Source organism: Oncorhynchus tshawytscha, linkage group LG14 (genome assembly GCF_018296145.1).
Source record: "Oncorhynchus tshawytscha isolate Ot180627B linkage group LG14, Otsh_v2.0, whole genome shotgun sequence".
Taxonomy (NCBI): Eukaryota; Metazoa; Chordata; class Actinopteri; order Salmoniformes; family Salmonidae; genus Oncorhynchus; species Oncorhynchus tshawytscha.
In genome coordinates, this window is record NC_056442.1 from 11,524,148 (window position 1) to 11,541,078 (window position 16,931).

General features: G+C 43.4%; 1 protein-coding gene across 3 annotated transcripts; it reads right to left on the minus strand.

The window, feature by feature from the left end:
* Positions 1-30: 30 nt before the first annotated feature.
* LOC112266554 (major facilitator superfamily domain-containing protein 6-A) lies at positions 31-16,885 on the minus strand. 3 transcript variants are annotated; one of them, XM_024444126.2, is made up of 12 exons: positions 16,641-16,885; positions 7,576-8,906; positions 7,384-7,454; positions 7,097-7,151; positions 6,637-6,959; positions 5,590-5,687; positions 2,003-2,164; positions 1,664-1,762; positions 1,375-1,454; positions 1,065-1,265; positions 815-818; positions 482-625 (listed from the first exon to the last, which is right to left on the minus strand). In XM_024444126.2, exons 2-12 carry the CDS (start codon positions 8,902-8,904, stop codon positions 615-617), a joined length of 2,433 nt encoding a protein of 810 aa, XP_024299894.2. In that variant the 5' UTR covers positions 8,905-8,906; positions 16,641-16,885; the 3' UTR covers positions 482-614. The 3 variants fall into 3 exon arrangements, 2 of the variants coding, with proteins under 2 accessions (XP_024299893.2, XP_024299894.2); XR_002955951.2 differs by having other exon boundaries at positions 552-625; positions 815-868; XM_024444125.2 differs by lacking the exon at positions 815-818 and having other exon boundaries at positions 31-625; positions 16,641-16,884.
* Between the last annotated feature and the right edge of the window lie 46 nt (positions 16,886-16,931).

Here is a 16,931-nt window from a genome sequence, read left to right on the forward strand (position 1 = left end):
ACACCAGAAAAAAACAGTGAAAGTTAAATCATTTATCTACAAAATACATTTTTATTGTATATACACATATCATTTCATCCCAAGAGTCAAAATAATAACATGATTGTCAGAAGCTCGTGCAGGAAGACACAGAGGAAATAAATACATTGCATTCTAGAAGGCAACAATCCCTTTGGACCCTTTTGAGATCAAATTCTATTTACACCATGTCAGATGACACCCGCACAGAAAGCAATCATTCTGTACTTTTTTTTAGAGCACAGTCATCGATGTGGAGTACCTCTTCCCGGCTGTACATGTCGCAGGAACCAAAAGGAGACCCGCGACAATGTAAGTACCTGCTCCGTCTCTAAACTCAACTCAAGCCTTTAATCTACTGCCGGAAAGGGTTTGTACTAGACAGTTGATGTGAAGCCTCAAAATTACCAGGGGAAAAGGCAGGGTGCGCCACAGAGTTCCCCTGGTCTGGTAGGGGAGAGGGCTGGGATTCGGGGTGCTCTGCGGGGTGGGCCTTGCTAGATACACTGCTTGGGGAACCGTTATGGTGGTGTGGCGACTCCTGTTGCTCTGTGCTGTGTTCAGTCTCCACTGCCTGGTATTCAGAAGAGGTCTGATCATTTTGCTCCTGGCAACAGACAAGATAATAGAACATCATTGGCTGATCCATCGTGACAAAATGTTTTGGATACACTAAAGATATAACCAAACCATGCACTAAACCAAACACAGGCACATAGGACATTTGACCACATTCACCACAGCACGTCACAAAGACAGTGTCGAATTCACCTCTACAGTGCGCACACAGTCTCACCTTTCTTTAGTTCACATGAAGGCGTGGGGGGGGGGGAAATCGTTCACATAGTCACTGTTAACCATACGATATAGAAACAGAATAATAAGTCCCCTTGAAATAAAATATTTAAAAAAGGTTATTAAAAAAACAACATGAACTGGCTTGAAATTCTTAACTTTTGAGTCGCACATCCGAGGACAAGAGTTCTCATTGAGATGTGACACGTCTTTAATTTTTAAAAAAAAAGGACTATCGTCCATCATCCTACCTGCAGTGGCTGTGTCTCCGAGGGTAGACTATTCTTGTCCATGCAGTACATCTCTCTGATCTGGCAGACAGCGAAGGCTATGGTGACCCAGGGGGATCCACTCAGCACCCAGGCCGGTCTGTTAACATCCTCCTGCTCCTCCTGGTGCTTGGTCTTCTTAGCCGGGGGTCTAGGGTCAGGGCGGGGCACCATCACACCAACCTGGTAGTTGTAGTAGTAATTAGTAGTAGTACACATCATTGTCCCACAATGGGAAATTGGTTTGCTCAAAGAAGCAGCATATGAGTACAACAATTTGGAGAGTTCTGACCTGGCTCTGCATCAAGTCTATGGTAGCGATGGGAACTGGACTGGAAGGAACCGGAATGTTCTCTGCTAGCATCCTGTCCTCTATTGAGGGGAATACAAATTTAGGTTATTATTGTATGGTACACTGTGAAAAATAAGGGTGGTTTGCAGTTGTATAAATATTTTAGGTTTAGTGCAATATATGAAGCAATCCATTAAACCATTCTATACAGAACAAATTCCTCTAACAGTGCACTGATGCAGGGTCTGTAAAAAAAAAATATGAACTGAGGTTCTCTCCCCTCCCTCACCCTTTTCCTCATTCTGTCCAGTCAGACATTGAATGAAGGAGAAGATGAGGAGTATAACCAGGGAAGCCATTCCAATCCCTCTGAACGTCTCTGCAGCTCCTGGAAAAAGAAAGATCCACTTTACAGATACACAAAAACATAAATGCTAACACTTTATATTAAGGTGTCATTTATTAGGGTTATGAATGGTTTATAAATAGTTTATTAGTGGATGTGTAGTTTATAAATATGTAATACACCATAACTCATTGGTTCTCAAAATCATGTTAAAATATAAAAACATGGCGAGAGTTGCTAAATTTCACTACTCAAATGGGACCGTTGTTGTCGCATCCGTACCAAAATAGTTGACGAAGACGCCCCCCACCATGGCCCCACAGCCCCGTCCCAGCCCCAGGTGTAGACCCTGGAGGATACCCTGGGCAGATGTCCTCAGAGCTGGGGGCACCGCGGCACTCAGGTAGGAGATACAGGCTGCCCAAACCGACGCATGGGTCACACCTACAGTACAAAGAGACAGACAGAAAGACAGACAAAACAAAAGGTTAGAAAAGTGAAATACTGTGTGTGGCTCAGAGGTAGAGCATGGCGCTTGTAAAGCCAGGGTTGTAGGTTTTATTCCCATGGGGGAACAGTACAAAAATGTACGCACTCACGACTAAGTCACTCTGGATAAGAGCGTCTGCTAAATGACTAAAACGTCAATGATGCCAGAGGACAAACATTGGAGGTGTTAAACATTGCACAGCTTATCGGATAAAAATGTTTCTTCAAAAAAGGGGTGGCAGGTAGCCTAGCGGTTAAGTGTGTTGGGCCAGTAACCGAAAGGTCGCTGGCTTGAATCCCAGAGCTGACTAAGTGAAAAATCTGTTGATGTGCCCTTGAGCAAGGCACTCAACCCTAATTGCTCCTGTAAGTCGCTCTCGATAAGTGTGTCTACTAAATGTAAAATGTTTTACATTAGTACTGACATACAGAAGAAGAAAAAGCTTTCCGTCTTGTAGTATTAGCACAAATTGGAAAAACTATCTAACAGGAAACCTCACCGACTTTATTTAGGTCCTATGGATAAGGAAGTGTTGACACTTACACATCCATTCATCATCAGTCAGGCAGACTGACTTGTAGACCTCCACAAGTCTGGTTCATCCTTGGGAGCAATTCCCAAAATGCCTGAAGGTACCACGTTCATCTGTACAAACAATAGTATGCAAGTATAAACACCATGGGACCATGCAGCCGTCATACCGCTTCAGGAAGGAGACGCGCTCCGTTTCCTAGAGATGAACGTACTTTGGACGCGAAAAGTGCAAATCAATCCCAGAACAACAGCAAAGAACCTTGAGAAGATGCTGGAGTAAACAGGTACAAAGGTATCTATATCCACATAACCTGAAAGGCCGCTCAGCAAGGAAGAAGCCACTGCTCCAAAACCGCCATAAAAAAGCCAGACTACGGTTTGCAACTGCACATGGGGACAAAGATTGTACTTTTTGGAGAAATGTCCTCTGGTCTAATGAAACAAAAATAGAACTGTTTGGCCATAATGACCACCGTTATATTTGGAGGAAAAAGAGGGAGGCTTGCAAGCCGAAGAACACGATCCCAACCGTGAAGCACGGGTTTGGCAGCATCATGTTGTGGAGGTGCTTTGCTGCAGAGGGAATGGTGCATGTCACAAAATAGACGGCATCATGAGGAAGGGAAATGATGTGGATATATTGAAGAAACATCTCAAGACATCAGTCAGGATGTTAAAGCTTGGTCGCAAATAAGTCTTCCAAATGGACAATGACCCCAAGCATACTTCCAAAGTTGTGGAAAAATGGCTTAAGGACAACAAAGTCAAGTAATTGGAGTGGCCATCACAAAGACCTCAATCCTATAGAAAATTTGTGGGTAGAACTGAAAAAGCGTGTGCGAGCAAGGAGGCCTACAAACCTGACTCAGTTACACCAGCTTTGTCAGGAGGAATGGGCCAAAATTCACACAACTTATTGTGGGAAGCTTGTGGAAGGCTACCCAAAATGTTGGACCCAAGTTAAACTATTTAAAGGCAATGCTACCACATACTAATTGAGTGCATGTACACTTCTGACCCACTGGGAATGTGATGAACGAAATACAAGCTGAAATAAATAATTATTTACTATTATTCTGACATTTCACATTCTTAAAATAAAGTGGTGATCCTAACTGACTTAAGACAGGGAATGTTTACGAGGATTAAATGTCAGGAATTGTGAAAAACTGAGTTTAAATGTATTTGGCTAAGGTGTATGTAAACTTCCGACTTCAACTGTATATACACACACATCGTTATGCTGAAGTAATGGGATGGTCATCTTACTTTGCTTTGTGGGCTGGGGTTGCAAAACACTTCTAACACACAAAGCTCAGGAAGAAGCAAACAGTGCTTATCACTTGTGACCAGTAATAACAAGCTTATTCTTACTTATTGAGCGCATTATCAGTTATTACTAGAAAAATTGTCATGAGGCGTAGGCCTATAAGACATTTTATCCACCACCATTCAAAACACAACTCCATAGTTAAATTCCTTGCAAGAATCATGGATGAGTACATTCACTTTATAAGTCGACCCCTGTCCTAGAGCTGGGGTCGGCAACAGACTATTTCTTCTGGACCCCCCAACGCTTTTAGTAATTAGTTTTAAAAAATATTTTAAAAATGTAAACAAATAATCGTTATATACTACCTGACCAAAAGTATGTGGACACCTGCTCGTCAAACATCTCATTCCAAAATCATAGGCATTAATATGGAGTTGCTTCCCCTTTGTCGTTATAACAGCCGCCACTATTCTGGGAAGGTGGAACATTGCTGCGGGTACTTGTATCCATTCAGCAACAAAAGCATTACTGAGGTCAGGCACTGATGTTGGAAGATTAGGCCTGGCTTGCAGTCGGCGTTCCAATTCATCCCAGAGGTGTTCGATGGGGTATGAGGTCAGGGCTCGGTGCAGGCCAGTCAAATTCTTCCAGACCGATCTCGACAAACCATTTCTGTATGGACATCGCTTTGTGCACGGGGGCATTGTCATGCTGAAACAGGAAAGCGCCTTTCCCAAACTGTTGCCACAAAGTTGGAAGCACAGAATCATCTAGAATGTTTGTAGCGTATGTTGTAGCGTTAAGAATTCCGTTCACTGGAACTAAGGGGCCTAGCCTGAACCACGAAAAACAACCCCAGACCACAACCTCAGAAGTGTAAAATCACCAGGAATTCAACTAAAAATGTGTTTCATTTAGTAAGTCTGTTCCCAAGTGTTCCCACATCCCAAAAAATCTAATACATGATTGAGTCTCAAAATACAATCTCTTTAATGGGCTTAGTTGTGGTCAATTTGCAGTGTACAAATTATTATAATTATTCTCTGGGTCCCGACCATTCTCTTCAACAAAATTCGGCCCACTCTGGATCTAGTTGCCTACCTCTGTCCTATTGGTTATGGTGTACCCAAGGTGTCTGAAAGAGGGAGTGGAACAATATATTCTCCTGTCCAGTGTTTGACAAGACCCATCCAACCTGCTCTTAAATAAATCTCTCATCTGTAACCACAGATAGACAAACAGGGGTAACATGGTGCCTATTCACGAGTCATATGACATCACCAGGATATCCTTATTGAATTTCCTTTTGTTGATACTGTCTTTTAATATGACAGTTTTTGATGTGATACTGTAACGGTCTTTTCAAATAAAATCCATATTAACATTCCTATATTAACATTAAAAAGGTGTTTTATAAGGCAGCGATTGCTTGAAATAACAGAGATCCCTGTCCTAAGATGTACTTTACTGAGGCTCAATAATACAGCCCTCAACTACGGACTCAAATTTGAACCTTTCCTCAGTCAGATGTCAACAGGAAGTAATGTCAATATCGGACCTGCTCTCTCTTACCTTGTAAGACCTCCATAGGCAGAACTATCCATGCATTCTCCAAGTAAGAAATGTACAGGTAGCGTGCTGTGTTACATGCCAAGCCAATGTACAAGACCCTAAGTTAGGAAAACAGGGAGGAAAGAAAGAAATTAGTGATGAGATTTTCAGAGGTTAGGTACTCCGAGCAAAAGTTATTAAGAAGAAGAAAAACAGATCAAATAGGGTGATGTATGGAATGTATAGGGTTTTCGGGCTTAGAGCGTCTGTTGCGTTCATTTGGATTCCATCGCAGAACACTCATCCAAGGTTTAAACAGGGGTGGACAATTCCAGTCCTCGAGGGCCTGATTGGCGTCACAGTTTTGCCCCAACTAACACACCTGACTCCAATAATCACCTAATCATGATCTTCAGTTTAGAATGCAACTGGATTAAATGAGCCGTTTGCTAGGGATGGAGAAAAAGTGTGACACCAAATCAGGCCCTCGAGGACTGGAGTTGCCCAACCCCTGGTTTAAAGAGATGCCCTACTAGTTATAGTTAGTATTACTCATTGTGCACAGTGCCCATTGAACTGGTGAGGCAAAAAGCACAAAAAGTCTTTGAGACCTTCACACTAATACGTAACTGTATGACTTGCGGGGTTATAACCACCCACGATGTTAGAGAAGAAGACTTTAAAATGGTGCGTCAAAATGACATAGGTCGCACAGAGATGCCAGATGGATGGGCCTCTCTCCTTAAACATAACACCACACTCTCAAATGTCCCTGCTCTGTGCTAGGTCAGTCTGTCTGACTATAGTATACGCACAAGGCCTGTGTGACGTTCAAGCAAGAGGCACTCTAAGCGAACACGATCGTTTACATGCCGCACGTCTAGTCGAGGTGAAACGAGATAGCAAATGTGGAAATCCTCAGTTTCAGAAAATACTGTGCGCTTTGGTTGTTGTTGTTGCTGCTGCTGCTGTTTTTGTTGAAATATTTGGTTAAAAGAGATGGATAATGTGATATCTCTTCCTCCACCACCCTCCCAAAAACAAGAACCCCAACAACCCCATCCTTACCTGATGTGTCCCACCAGCTCGATAAACTTATGACTGGTGAAGTAAGCAGCCAGCTCCGACACATGACTCAGAACCGAACACACACCAAACAGCGTGGTGGTCCCCTTCAGGTCCTCTAGATGCCAATACAGGAAGGTGAACACAAAGCCGTAACCGAAGCCCATGAACCAGGCGACGAACAGCACCGTGCTGTACTGAACACTACACAGCAGCCTGAGGAGGTCACTGTAATAGAAAGGCTGTTCGGTGGTGGTTGACCCTGGGGTGATGGGGGTCTGGTCTGAGGTGGAGCTCTCCTCTGGAGATGCCACGTTCCCATCTACCTGTGTGCAAAACAAATGGTGTAACATGAATAAAATAACTATTTTCTATTTAAAGCAGTATTTGCTTCGGCTAAAGAAATTAGAAAGACTATTTCCACTTAGTGTTAGTGTGAGTTTTCATTTTCCAGTTGATTTACCTGTGGTATCTCTACCTCCTGGGCCCTCTGAGGCAACTCCTGTCTGTAGTCCCCACTGTCAAATCAAAATCAAACTTCATTTCAAAAGACATTTAAAAATCACCACACACTTTACAGTAAAATAAATCAAATAGAAGATATTAAAAACAAACAGCAATTCTATAAAATAGATGAATTAAAGAACATAAAACAAAGTCTAAAATAACAATAAAATAATTGATTTAAGGAAAAGCAACAAAAAAAAAGGTGGGGTTTCAAACAGTTTAAATTGGGTCCGCCCATATTACCTGTCAAAGTAGAATTGTGTTGCTACCACCAGGGCCAGACCCATCATCACTCCAAACACTATGAAGGCCACCTGGGGAAGGAATGAGTGAAGAAATGAACACATTAACTACATTTTTTATTTACGTATCAACTATGTTGCCCTTAACGACCCATTGCTTATTATTTGTCACATTTTCAATGTCATACATTACCTGGTAGTTCTTGTACTCGGGCAGGATACAGCCGACCACGCCGTCGATGAGCAGCGTAATGTGGGTGTGGTCTATCCAGATACCCACTAGCAGCATGGTCACGCCCCAGCCAAGGGACCCCCACATTCTCTGCAGGCCGTAACGGTCCCGGTGCTTCCCTAGGTACTGTAACGTCACTGTGTCCACAATGGTGACCGCCGGCGCGCTGAAAAACTCCCCCACGATAATGACCAAGAGGATCAGGAGAAAAATGCTCTCGACCTGATCTTCGTTGTACTCAATGATGTACTCTTTAGGTTGGGTGGGGGCAGGGGTGGTGGTAGTGGTTGCCATAGGGGTTGTTGTAGTATTTGGAGTCACTTGAGTGGTATTGCCCTGCTCGTGAGGCATCAATGTGGAATTGGTGGTGGTGGGGGCATGGGTGGGGGTTTTAGTGGTCAGTGGCATATTTGTAGTATTTGGTAAAAGCTGAGTGGTATTGGCTTGCTCATTAGGCACCACTCTGGGTTGGGCGCCGGTGGGGGTGTGAGTGGCTGTTGTCGTAGCTGTAGTAGTAGCATTGTTCTGCTCGTAAGGCACCCCAGTGGATTGAGTGGTATTGCTATCAGCACCTCTCCTATGCCTGCGGCGTACGCTATAGCCAGAATCAAGGCCATTCAAAACAAAAGGGAAGCTAGGAAAGTAACTTTGAAACAAATCCCGGCGACTTCTCGTGTGATTGGTGGAGGCCTCCGGTAGCGAGCCGTTAATTGGTGTCATAGTAGTCAAGGGCAGTATTGGTGGGGCCACAGTGGGGATGTCCACCTTCTCCTTACAGATCATGGCAGCTGGTTTGACAAAGCCGATGCCACAGTTGAACACCAACCAACACAGCACAGAGAACAGCAACAATGGCTTCCCTTTCTTAAAACGATCGGCCACCACTCCCCAGAATGGCGCACTGCAGAACTCTATAAAGTACCGGATCCCAACCAACAGTCCACTACGGCTTGGTGACATCCCTAGCTGTTTGTAGTAGACGGCTAGGAGTGGGTGCAGGGATCCGTATGCTGCATAGAAGAAGAAGTAGAAGATCTTGGAGATGAGGAGCTGGGAGTTGACTCTTAGGCACATCCTCTCAAAGCATCCTAGGTCTTTCAGTGGTAAGGCCATGGGTGTCTCTGGAGCAGACTGTGTGTCTGAAGCTGCAGCAGACACTGGAGTGGAGCCTGGCTCTCGGTCGGTCTGAAGCTCCAGGGAAAGAGTGTTGAAGGGTTCGTCTAGGACGTACTTCCTCTTTTGATCTTCTTCATCATCCGAAAGGATGACCACTTTGTCGTCTGCGGCCATCTCTGGAAGACAGGAAGTTAGATTCATGTTTACTGTAACCTATACAATAGGCTACATTGATTATCATAACCATACAGTCTGTGTAGCAATATTGATGTTATTCATATTGATGTTACACAGGAAACAGAAACTCACTGTCAACTGTGTTTATTTTCACAGAACTTAACATTTGTAAGTAACTTAAATATTTGTATGAACAAAACAAGATTCAACAACTGAGACAAACTGAGGGGAGGTCAAAATCAAAAGTAAGGTAGTATCTGGTGTGGCCACCAGCTGCATTAGGTACTGCAGTGAATCTCCTCCTCATGGACTGCACCAGATTTGCCAGTTCTTGCTGTGAGATGTTACCCCACTCTTCCACCAAGGCACCTGCAAGTTCCTGGACATTTCTGGGGAGGAATGGCCCTAGCCCTCACCCTCCGATCCAACAGGTCAAATAACGTGCTCAATGTGATTGAGATCCGGGCTCTTCACTGGCCGTGGCAGAACACTGACATTCCTGTCTTGCAGGAAATCATGCACAGAACGAGCAATATGGCTGGTGGCATTGTGATGCTGGAGGGTCATGTCAGGATGAGCCTGCAGGAAGGGTACCTGATAAAATAGTGTATATGTTGAAAGATAATGATAACGTTTCAGAGTGGAATTATTTTAACTGTATGAAATTGAATAGAATCATAAAATTATAATCTGATGATGTGTGTAGTTTTAGTCAGAATTAGGTTAAACAATGTGGAAAAACACAGACTGTCTGAGCAAGGCGTAGTTTAGGATTTGAACTTGTATGTGTGTGCCGAAAGAAAAAAAACGGAGAACAGTTAAACTGTGTTTGGACCGACCTGGCTAGGCATCTGAGGAACCTATGATAGCATAGGGAGTACTTCTCAAGGTTCCCCTAATCTCGGGGGAATGGAACTGTCACCTGGGCAGTGATACACAGTGGTGAGAACTATGGAGAAGGATAAAACTCACCTACGGATCGTGTGGAAGTATGTGCGTAGGATACCTACTGTTTGTGTGGAAGTATGTGCGCAGTTATAAAATGGATGTCTTTGTATAATGGACTTGAGAACGTTCTCTGAATAAACTGTACTCTTTTTGCATAAACTGAGTCTTTGACTAATTATTATTAAACCCATGGTCTTACAGATCTCGGTAATTGGTCAGAGCTATTGATTGTCAGTTATCATTGGGATTGAAAATTCTCGTGACAGTACCACATGAGGGAGGAGGATGTCTTCCTTGTAACGCACAGCGTTACGATTGCCTGCAATGACAACAAGCTCAGTCCGATGATGCTGTGACACATTGCCCCTGACCATGACGGACCCTCCACCTCCAAATCGATCCCGCTCTAGAGTACAGGCCTCTGTGTAATGCTCAATCCTTCGACGATAAACGCGTATCCGATCATCACCCCTGGTGAGACAAAACCGCGTCTCGTCAGTGATGAGCACTTTTTGCCAGTCCTGTCTGGTCCGGCAATGGTGGGTTTGTGCCCTTAGGCGACATTGTTGCCGGTGATGTCTGGTGAGGACCTGCCTTATAACAGGCCTACAAGCCCTCAGTCCTACCTCAGCCTATTGCGGACAGTCTGAGCACTGATGGAAGGATTGTGCATTCCTGGTGTAACTCTGGCAGTTGTTGTTGCCATCCTGTACCTGTCCCGCAGGTGTGATGTTCAGGTGTACTGATCCTGTGCAGGTGTTGTTACACGTGGTCTGCCACTGCGAGGACGATCAGCTGTCCGTCCTGTCTCCCTGTTAGCGCTGTCTTAGGCGTCTCACAGTACGGACATTGCAATTTATTGCCCTGGCCACATCTGCAGTCCTCATGCCTCCTTGCAGCAGTCCAAAGGCAAGTTCACACAGATGAGCAAGGACCCTGGGTATCTTTCTTTTGGTGTTTTTCAGAGTCAGTAGAAAGGCCTCTTTAGTGTCCTAGGTTTTCATAACTGTGACCTTAATTGCCTACTGTCTGTAAGCTGCTAGGGTCTTAACGACCATTCCACAGGTGCATGTTCATTAATTGTTTGTGGTTCATTGAACAAGCATGGGAAACAGTGTTTAAACCCTTTACAAGGAAGACCTGTGAAATGATTTGGATTTTTACGAATCATCTTTTTGTTGTGACTATAACACAAAGCATATTGAAACATGGTGGCAGTGAAAAAAAAAAAAAAAGAATACATCCCAGGTGCCAGTTTGGAAAAGTTCTGCTTTTACAAACTAGTCATCGTGCCGAACATCAATGCTAGCTGATTATAGAATGACTATACTAAAAGCTAACTGTCTATTGGACATAAGCAGATGTGAGTAGCTAACATTCCATTCTACAAAAAAAAAAAAAAAAAAAAAAACTTTGATGATTTTAATTTAGCACTTACCTGGAAAAGATGGAAAGAGGAATTAAATTTGTACATAGTTCTTACAATGGGAGAAAAACCTGATGACTACAAAGTGATGCTACTGTACTATCTAATTGGGGGAAAAGGCAGAGGGATTTGTGAGACCCTTGGTGTGGGCAGTACAAGAGACAATCTCTTTGTTGAGGAAGTAATTGCAGCACTAGAATGCATTTTGTGATCCCAAGAAAAATGAAACATTTGAGAGATATACATTTTTGTCATGCGGAGTCAGGGCCAAGATGAGAGATTAGACAAATATCTCACTGAATTGAGGACTCTAGCGGCCACCTGCAACTTTGTAGTAATCACAGACTTAACAGGGACTGGATTATGTGCATACAGATTGGAAGAGCTGCCGAACTGTCCAGACAAGGAGCTAAAGTCAAATGTGCAGTAACACAGGAAGAGAGACCGAGAGGAGACGAGAGAAAGAGAGCACTGTTACAATGCAGAAACTGTGGACGGACACGAGGAAAAAAAATGAAAAAATTAAATACCCTGCAATTGGACAAAAATGTAAATCCTGTGGGGAGAAAAAAAAAAATCCCTTCTCTACGGTTTGAAAAAGTGCAGGGACCAGCAAAGAGAAACAGTCCTGGCAATGTGAAATGCGTCAGCTGAATCTGGAGAGAAGTGAGGATGTTCTCTGCATCACACAGGCCAAAGTCAGAGAGCATCAACGTGGTACAGGAATAAAAAATAATAAATAACTGACCGCAATGCTGCTCTCTTTGCAACAATGCTGGTCAACAAAATGATTTTTTTAGATAGATTTCAGCCAGATTTCAGCCTGATTGTGGTGCTAGTTGTAATGTTATCCCTGCAAACCTCACAAAAGACAGTCACCTAGAGCCCTGCAGTCAGGTATTGGTGATGTGTAACAAGAGTAGTCTGACGCCACTGGGGAAGTGCACGCTTAAAAAAAAGTGATCAATCCACGCAATAAGAAAACCTACAGGAGGTGAGTTCATCGTAGTCAACAAGAACGTGCACAGGCCCCATTGTAGGCAGCAAGGCTATCCAGGCAATGGAGTTGCTTACTGTGCATCACAGCATCCTGGCCGTCAAGAAAACAGGAGTACGCTGATGTATTCCATGGAGAGGGATGCTTACCCGGCAAACTGAAGCTGGGAGTGGACGAGCGAGTGGAGCCTGTCCAGTAGCACTATATAAACCACTCATGCCAAAAGCAGTTGGGGGGGAGAAAGCACAGATTGGATTGGCAGCCTGATCGCAATGCATAAACCATCTGGAAAACGATGAGTGTGTATCGATCCAAAACCTTTCAAGGCGCTCAAGTGGAGCCATTACCCACTTCCCACTATTGAAGACATGGTGCCAGACCTGAACAGAGCACGTGTGTTCTCTTGTTTGTGAAGGAAAAAAACAAAAAACAACAACTGACATGTGGAACTGGATGAGGAATCCAGCTCTCTCACCACGTTCTCGACTGCCATGGGACACGCTACAGGTGGCTGCGCATGCCAAATCGGAATCAGTTCAGCCCCAGAGATCTTTCAGAGGAAGTTGAAACAGGGAATGGAAGGTCTGTCGAGGAGTCCATAAATAAATAAAAATCACTGCAGATGGCATCCTGATTACGGGGGAAAGGAGACAACGATGAAGCAGCAATTCGGGACAATGACAAAAACCTGTGAATGCTCCTGGACAGATGCAGGAAGCTCAATATCAAGCTGAATCCAGAAACGCTGCAGCTCAGGCTGAAGGAAGTGCCCTACATTGGTCACCTAACATCAGAGGGGTTTGAAAGTGGTCCCGGGAAAAGTGACAGCCATCAGACAGATGCCTCAGCCTACAGATGTGCAGGGGGGAGTGCAGCGCCTCCTGGGCATGGTAAACGACCTATCCAAGTTCTGCAGCCACACCACGGAGCACTGCAAGCCTGCTGTGTGTGCCTCACAGAACAGGAGAACAGAGGCCCTGTGGAATCAATCAACATGATACACTTACCTGCCTGTGTCAAGTGAGAGACTAAAGGCCATCCAGAAAGCCACTGAAGCTCCAGACACTGAAGAATGTGATCCTGCAGCGGTGGCCAGAAGGGAAAGAACATGTACCCTTGGAAGGAGCAATGTATTCTCACAACAAAGATGAGTTGAGTTATCTTCAGAGGTGAGCGAGTCGTTGAACTTGCTGCCCTCAAAGAATCCATTCCTCACACATAGGAATCGAGGGATGTCTGAGAAGAGCTTGCGAGTGTGTCTACTGACTGGGCATGAATGCACAGCTGAGAACATACATGGAACAATGTAGCACCTGCACTGCATGGGGTGTGAAGCAGCAGAAAGAGACGCTGAAACCACACGAAGCACCAAAGCTTCCCTGGGAGAAAAATATGGACCTATTCGAGTTCAACAACAGAGACTCCATGGTCACAGTTGATTGAAAACTCTCAAACTTCTGGAAAGTGGACCATTTGGGGAACACCCAGTCAGAAACGGCCATTTGAAAACTGAAGACACTTTGCAAGGTATGGCATACCTGACATCCTATATTCAGACAATGGCCCCCAGTACTCTTCAGGCGAGCTCCGAAGTTTCAGCAAGACTTTAAACACTAAACATTGTCTCCAGTATACTTGCAAAGTAATGGGAAATTGGAATCCGCAGCGAAAACAGCCGAACGACTGATGGAAAAAGCAAAGAGAGCAGGTGCTGACCCATACCTAGTCATGCTGGATCACAGAAATATCCCGTCACAAGCAGACAGCAGCCTTGCAATGGCACTGATGGAAAGACGTACAAAGACAATAGTGCGAATGATTGAAAATCTGCTGAGACCAGGAATGACAAAATTAATGGTCAGCAGAGAAGTTCAAATAAAGTCAGGAGAGTCAGGCAAAGTACTACAATACCTCTGCTAAGGATTTCACAGAGTTGCAATGAGATGACAGGGTGAGAGTTGAGCCACTCACAGGTAGGGCCATCCAAAGACCTACTGTATACAACTGAAAGACTGAATGTAAATCAAAGAAAGTAAAAACAAATATATAGTACCAGTCAAAAGTTGACACACCCACTCATTCCAGGGTTTTTCTTTATTTTGACCTATTTTCTACATTGTAGAATAAGACATCAAAACTATGAAATTACACATATTGAATCATGGAGTAACCCATTTTTTAAATATATTTGAGATTCTTCAAAGTAGCCACCCTTTGCCTTGATGACAGCTTTGCACACGCTTGGCATTCTCTCAACCAGCTTCATGAGGTAGTCACCTGGAATGCATTTCAGTTAACAGCTGTGGCTTGTTAAAAGTTCATTTGTGGAATTTCTTTCCTTCTTAATGCGTTTGAGCCAATCAGTTGTGTTGTAACAAGGTAGATGTGGTATAGAGAAGATGGTCTTTTACCAAATAGGACTAAGTCCATATTATGGCAAGAACAGCTAACATAAGCAAGGAGAAACAACAGTCCATCATTACTTTAAGACATGAAGGTCAGTCAATAATTTGAAGAACTTTGAACATTTCTTCAAGTGCAGTCACAAAAACCATCAAGCGCTATGATGAAACTGGCTCTCATGAGGACCGCCACAGGAAAGGAAGACCCAGAGTTACCTCTGCTGCAGATGATAAGTTCATTAGAGTTACCAGCCTCAGATTGCAGTCCAAATAAATGCTTCAGAGTTCAAGTAACAGACACATTTCAACATCAACTGTTCAGTTGAGACTGCGTGAAATCAGGCCTTCACGGTCAAACTGCTGCAAAGAAACCACTATTAAAAAGTACTACAATACCTCTGTACTACAATACAATAAAATAAATAATACATAATACAATAAATAATAATAATAATAAATAATACAATAAAGTACTACAATACACCAATAAGAAGAAGAGACTTGTTTGGGCCAAGAAGGATGAGCAATGGACATTTGACTGGTGGAAATCTGTCCTTTGATCTGATGGGTCCAAATTTGAGATTTCTGGTTCCAACCGGCGTGTCTTTGTGAGACTCAGAATAGGTGAACGGATGATTTCCGCATGTGTGGTTCCCATCATGAAGCATGGAGGAGGAGGTGTGATGGTACTTTGCTGGTGACACTGTCGATTATTTATTTAGAATTCAAGGCACACTTAACCAGCATGGCTACCACAGCATTCTGCAGCAATATGCCATCCCATCTGGTTTGCACTTATTGGGACTATCATTTGTTTTCAACAGGACAATGACCCAACACACCTTCAGGCTATGTAAGGGCTATTTGACCAAGAAGGAGAGTGATGGAGTGCTGCATCAGATGACCTGGCCTCCACAATCACCCAACCTCAAGCCAATTGAGATGGTTTGTGATGAGTTGGAACGCAGAGTGAAGGAAAAGCAGCCAACAAGCGCTCAACACATGTGGGAACTCCTTCAAGACTGTCGGAAAAGCATTTCAGGTGAAGCTGGTTGAGAGAATGCCAAGAGTGTGCAAAGCTGTCATCAAGGCAAAGAGTGGTTACTTTGAAGAATCTCCAATATATTTTGATTTGTTTAAAAAAAAATTGTTACTACATGATTCCATGTGTTATTTCATAGCTTTGAAGTCTTCACTATTATTCTACAATGTAAAACACTGTAAAAATAAAGAAAAACCTTGAATGAGTAGGTATATCCAAACCTTTGACTGGTACTGTGTGTGTGTGCAAATAGACAGTGAGAGACAAACAAACATTCAGTTCACATTCAAAATGATTGCAGACATGGACTACATGCCAAAGTTAGGTGGAGTCTGCCTTTGTTGTAGAAAAAAAGAGAACGTGTAGCAATATTCATGTTACTCATTTTGATGTTACACAGGAAACGGAACCACTTGTTTCTTACTGACTTCGTGTACTTGATGTGCTGGTTAACAACACGCATAGTAAAATTTGCTTAACTTATATATATATATATATATATATCGTGATTACAACACAAAGCATATTGAAACACTATGTTATACAGTGAATATGTTAAGAATGGCTACAATAAAGATAAGGCTACCCTCAAGTTGCACAATGGGTGTAAGAAATATAGTAACATTGTTACAACCTAAGAACTCATGTTGCTCGTGAGTGGGTGTCATATCAGAAGAACCGGTGAGAAAATACATTTCACCGTCCAATGCGGTAGTATGAACGAAATGCATCTTTCACTGTCAAATGTGAACCTAACACCAAATTGAAGACATAAAAAGTACAACGTTTACTTTAAGCAGTGCTAAACAGAGCACTTACATCAAAATATTGTAGATTCGCAATGAAATTACAAATTAGCGCAGTTTCTCTTTAACATGGAAATATGAGCTTGGACGCCCGTGTTCTCATCAAGCTTACCTGACAAAGTCACCGGTCCGTATTCCTATTCTTTCAACTATGACTACGCAGGTTCGACGGTGGCAGTTGTGTCTCCCAGTCGTAAATCGAACGCTTCCTGCATTGCCTATAATACAGTTTATTTCGTCGTTTTCCTATGCATGCATGATACAGATGAACGATACACCGTAAGTAATATATTTTAAGACTCATGCAAATACTCCGACCTACAACCACACCTTCGTTCAGGCCATTTCGCTCAGATGGGAACTCCGAACTCGATACGCCCAGAGGATGGGTTTCGTGTGACGT